Genomic DNA, 5508 nt, shown 5'->3' on the forward strand with positions numbered 1-5508 from the left:
ATATATATATATATATATATATATATATATATATACATGTATATACATGTACGTATACCTATGTACAAATATATATACATATACATATACATACAATATACATGTACATACAAACATACATACACACATGTACATGCACATACATATGTACATACACATACATATGTACATACAAACATATTTATACATATACATGTTCATACATATACATATTGTATATACAAACACATACATACGTTCGTACGGCGATCGCCGTACATACAATCACATACATATGTACATATACATACATACATATGCACATACATATACATATATACATACACATATATACATACAAATATACATATATACACAAACAACACGGTTGTGAGAGACCGTACATGTGTTTGTGTACACATACATACATACATACATATATATATACATACATAGCCACACATACATACATACATCCATACACATAGCCATACATACATATACATATATACGTATAGACACCCTCAAAATATATGATCGTATACACAATAACAGAGTGAGTGAGTGCGTGTGTAATACATATATATACATATATACATAAATATATATATATGTATGTATATATCTATGTTATGCAATGTGCGTGTATGTGCTTGTGTGTGTGTGCTTGAGCGTGTGCGTGTGTGAGTGTAAGGCGGCACTCCCACTCACCCTCACACTCTGGCCTAGCTTTCAAACCTACCTGGCGATCGTGATACACTTGGTGTTCGACTCCTGAGTAGTTATCGCCTTCTCCAGTTCGTCAATGCCTCCACATTTTTTCAGCTTCTTAACCAGGCTCTTCACCGCCTTTTCGGACCACTTGTCTTCTTTTTCCGATTCTCCTTTCTTCCAACCTAACAAACGTTTCACTATCGGTGGCGTGAACGGTGACAACGAATTCATGTCTCGCCTAATCTCGCTCCGCACCTCTCGCTCGCTCTCGTCGCCTCCGCCCTTCACACAAACCCTCCTTCCTTACACTCATACTCTTACTCTCTTACACGCTTACACTTAGGACTTACACTCAGACATTTTCCCTCCCTTTGCCTCTAGCCTCTATCTATCTCTCCCTCTCCCTCATTTTACTCTCCCCTCTCTCTCTTTCATTCCACACCTCATACCCTGTCACCTTCGTTCTACTCCTCACACTTTCGTTGTTCCCTCTCGTTTTTGTCTGTCTTTTCCTCCCTCCTCTTTCTCTGTCTGTCTCTCTTACCCTGCACCTCACACTTTGATCCTATCCTCTCTTTTTGTCCTTACCTTATCCCTCCCTTTTCTTTCTCTATCTGTCTCTTTCATTCTGCACCTCACACTTTGATTCTATCCTCTCTTTTTGTCCTTACCTTATCCCTCCGTTTTCCTTTTCTGTTTGTCTCTCTCATTCTGCACTTTTATTGTTCCCTCTCTTTTTGTTTGACTTTCCCTCCCTCCTCTATTTCTGTCTGTCCCTCTCATTTTGCACCCCACACTCTGATTGTTCCCTCTCTTTTTGTCTGTCATTCACTCTCTTTTCTTTTTCAGTCTATCTCTCTCACTCTGCCCCTCTGATTGTTCCTTCTCTTTTTGTCTGCTTTTCCCTCCCTTCTCTTTTCTGTCTGTTTCTCTCTTTCTGCACCTCACACTCTGATCGTTACCTCTCTTTCTTGTCGGTCTTTTCCTCCCTTCGCTTTCTCACTCTATCTCTCTCATCTTATACCTCACACTCTGATCCCTCTCTTTTTTGCTTATTAGTATATCTCTCCGCCTCTATATGTCTCCCATTTTTCTCTCTCTCCCTCCCTCATTTCACTCCTCACTTTGTTCCTCTCTCTTTATCTATCACTATATCTCTTTCTCCCTTTCTACTCTCTATCTCCCCCTCCCTCTTTCATTCCACATCTCATACCCTATCTCCCTCATTCCACTCCTCACACCCAGTTCGTTCACTCTCTTTTTGTTTCTTCCTCCCTTCTCTTTCCCTGCCTCTCTCTCTCTCTCATTCCTTTCCTCACACTAGTGTGTTCCTCTCTTTTTCCTCATCCTTATATCTGTTTCCCCCTCTCTTTTTGTCTTTGTACATCTTTCGGTTCTTCACACTCTGGTTGTTTTTTTCTCTTTGTCTATCTGTATATCTCTCTCTCTCCCTCTCTGTAGCATTACCTGTCTCCCATTTCACCCCCTCTCTCTCATTCTTTTCCTATTGTTGCCTCGTGTATCCCTTTTTCTACTCCTCATACTCTCTTTTTGTCTATCTGTATATCTCTCTATCCTCTCCCCTTCTTACTATCTATATCTATTTCACTTTCCTTCTCCCCTTCATACCCCTGCTCCCTCATTCCACTCCTCTTTCCTTCTTTACCTTTCCACTTCTCCCTCGCTTGATATACCTGCTTCTCACTTCTCACTCCCTCTTTTTGTCTATCTGTATATCACCATCTCTCCTCTTCCTCTCTCATTCCGCACCTCACACCCATGTCGTTCCCTCTCTCTTTATCTCTCTGTCTATCTCTCACATTCTGCCCCTTTCTCTTTCTCATATTCTACTGCTCACCCCTTTCGCTTACACTTCGACTTCCCCTCTCTACGTATCTATGTCTCTCTCTCTCTCCTTCAGTTTCCCTGATAGTACGAACAATTTACCCTACTTCCCTCTCTCTCTCTCTCACTCTTTCTTATATCTCTCAGCCTTCTCCCATGCTACTCCTTCACTTTTCTTCCCTCTCTGTTTCCTCCCCTTCTTTCTACCCTTAAAATCACACTCAGTTTTCCCCATCTCTGTGTTTATGTCTTTTTCTTCCTCCTACTCCTACTCCTGCTCCTCTCTCTCTAACTCTTTATCTTTCTTTGTCTCACTCATTTATTCCCTCTCTTTTTGTCTCTCCGTAAATCTCCATCTCCCCCTCTCTCTCTGTCTCCCTTTGTATTCTCCCCTTCTCTCAGTCTCTCTCTCTCTTTCATCCCTCTCTCTATATTTTTGCCTTTCCCTTCTCTTTGTCCCTGTGATTCACTCAAACTCAACCATTCTCTCTCCATGCCACACACAGCAATGCATCTGGATTTTCACTCTTCTCCCTCTCTCTCTATCTATATCTATCTATCCCTCTCTCTCTCTCTCTCTCTGTCACTCTCACTCATACAATCATTTTCTCTCGCTCTCCCTCTTCCTATCCCCCAACTATTTCTCCCCCTTTATCCTTCTCTGTCTTAACAAGTTATATTTTCTTTGTCTTTCTTCTCATCCAGCACCTCTTATACACCTTTTCTCACTCTCTTTCCCTTTCCCCCCCTCTCTATCTATTTTCCCGCTCACTCTCCCTATGTATCTATCTGTCTCTTGTCTCCTTCTCTCTCTCAGACAACCATGTTCCTCCCTCACATTTTCTTATTCCACATCCCATGCTTATGGCTTAACAATCTCTTTTTAAACGTCTGTACCTCCTTCCCTATCTTTCTCTCGTTCTATCATTCCACTATATTCCTCATTATATAGTTTTTCCATGTCTTTTTTATTCATCTACGTATCCTTCTTTCTCTCATTCCGCTTCATTCGTTCTCTTTCATTCGCCAGCATTTCCCTTCCTTTGGGTGTTATGTGTATCTCTCCTTTTCATTCACTTCATTCACTATCTATCTATCTATCTACCTACCTATCTATCTATCTGTCTATTTATCTATCTACCAATCTATCTGTCTATCTACCTATCCCTATCTATCTATCTATCTATCTACCTCTGTCTTCACATCTTTCTGTGTGTCTCTCTCTCTCTCACTTTTACTCAACGTTACCCTCTCACTCACTTCGCTTACCTCCCCCTCCTGTCACACTTTGTTTATCTTCCGCCGACTTGTGTGACGACTACCTCCGCCTACCACACTTCCCGTTTTCCTCCCACTCCCGTTATTTATGTTTGTCTGTTCTTTTCTCTCAGTGTCTATATATCTCTGTCTCTCTATTTCTTTCTATCTATCTGTATCTATCTCTCTCTCTTTCAGTGAGTTTATCCCTCTCTTTCTCTCAGTGTATATATACCTCTGTCTCTCTATTTCTTTCTGTCTATCTGTGTGTGTCTCTCTCTCTCTTTCATTGAGTTTTTCCCTGCCGTTTCTCTCTCTCTCTCTCCCTCATATATTACCCTCCCACTCACATCTACTCGCCTCCTTCTCCTCCCTCTCGCGTCTTCTCTCATCCCTGTGCAGAATCAATTTTCTTCTCTCTTTTCCACATCTTTCGCCCATTTCGGATGACTTTCACCATTCCTGTGATTGTTGAAAGACTTTCCCCCAGACAATTTCCATCCAACTTCCTTCTCTTCGTCTGTAATTCCATCACCTTCTTCTTCTCCATCTCTCTCTCTCTGTCTCTCTCTCTCCTATCTTTGTCTGTGTCAGGTTCTTTTTCTTTTTCTTTCTCCTGCATCTTGGCAACTTTTGATTTGCTGGGTTTTTTTTTTGGTTTTATGTTTTTGTTGTAGAAATGTAAGATTGAAAATGTCTTAGAGAAATACACACTCACACACACACACATGTAGATATATAGATAAACAGGTAGATAGATAGATAGATAGATAGATAGATAGATAGATAGATAGATAGACATAGATAGATGGATAGATAGACAGACAGACAGGTAGATAGACAGACAGACATAGATGGATAGATAGATAGACAGACATAGATAGATAGAAAGATAGATAGATAGATAGACAGACACACATAGATAGGTAGATAGATAGATAGATAGATAGATAGATGGATGGACAGACATAGATCGATAGAGAAAGAGATAGACGGACACACTCAGTCATAAATAAATCGACTGACACAGCGACTTATAAACAGAGAGAAAAATAAATAGCTTGATAAAATTGGAAGACAGACAAACAGATAGACTGAAAAACAGGCAAACTGACAGATAAAGAGAGATGTATAAATAGATAGAAAGAGAGATATAGACAGACAGGTAGGTAAATAAATAGACAGGGAGAGACGTAGAAAAAGAAATAGATAAATAAATTGAGAGAGACAGCTTGGTACAGAGGGACAGGCAGACAGATAAAGTGAGAGACGTATAAAGAGAGATAGATAATAGATGGAGAGACAGACAGACAGAAATAAACATAGATAGAGAGAGAGAGAGAGAGATAGACAGACAGACATAGATACGTAGATAGATAGATAGATAGATAGATATGGATGGACAGATAGATAGATTGACAGATAGATAGATAGTTAGATAGATAGATAGATCAAGATAGATAGATAGGGAAATAGATAGATAGATAGATGGATAGATAGGTAGATAGAACTGTAAAGGAATATATTTTCTAAGAATGACGAGAATATTCTTGCAGAATTATCTAAATGCTCAGTAAAAAAAAAAACAGTTGAATTTCAAAGAGATAATTTAATTCTAGAAGACACGTATAAACGCCAACACATGAAACTCTTGGACTTCGAATCACTCGTGCCACTTCTGCTAAATATTAATAAAAATTCATACACACACAC

General features: G+C 39.7%; 1 protein-coding gene across 1 annotated transcript in view; it reads right to left on the reverse strand.

Moving 5' to 3' along the window:
• The window catches only part of LOC106878050 (mothers against decapentaplegic homolog 3), a 55090-nt gene extending 54081 nt beyond the window's left edge, over positions 1-1009 (reverse strand). Inside the window, exon 1 of the mRNA XM_052977399.1 lies at positions 722-1009. Coding sequence (XP_052833359.1) covers positions 722-924 — 203 coding nt within the window. The 5' untranslated portion in view covers positions 925-1009. The remainder of the gene's footprint in view (positions 1-721) is intronic.
• Between the last annotated feature and the right edge of the window lie 4499 nt (positions 1010-5508).

The sequence above is a fragment of the Octopus bimaculoides genome, chromosome 28, assembly GCF_001194135.2.
Source record: "Octopus bimaculoides isolate UCB-OBI-ISO-001 chromosome 28, ASM119413v2, whole genome shotgun sequence".
NCBI lineage: Eukaryota > Metazoa > Mollusca > Cephalopoda > Octopoda > Octopodidae > Octopus > Octopus bimaculoides.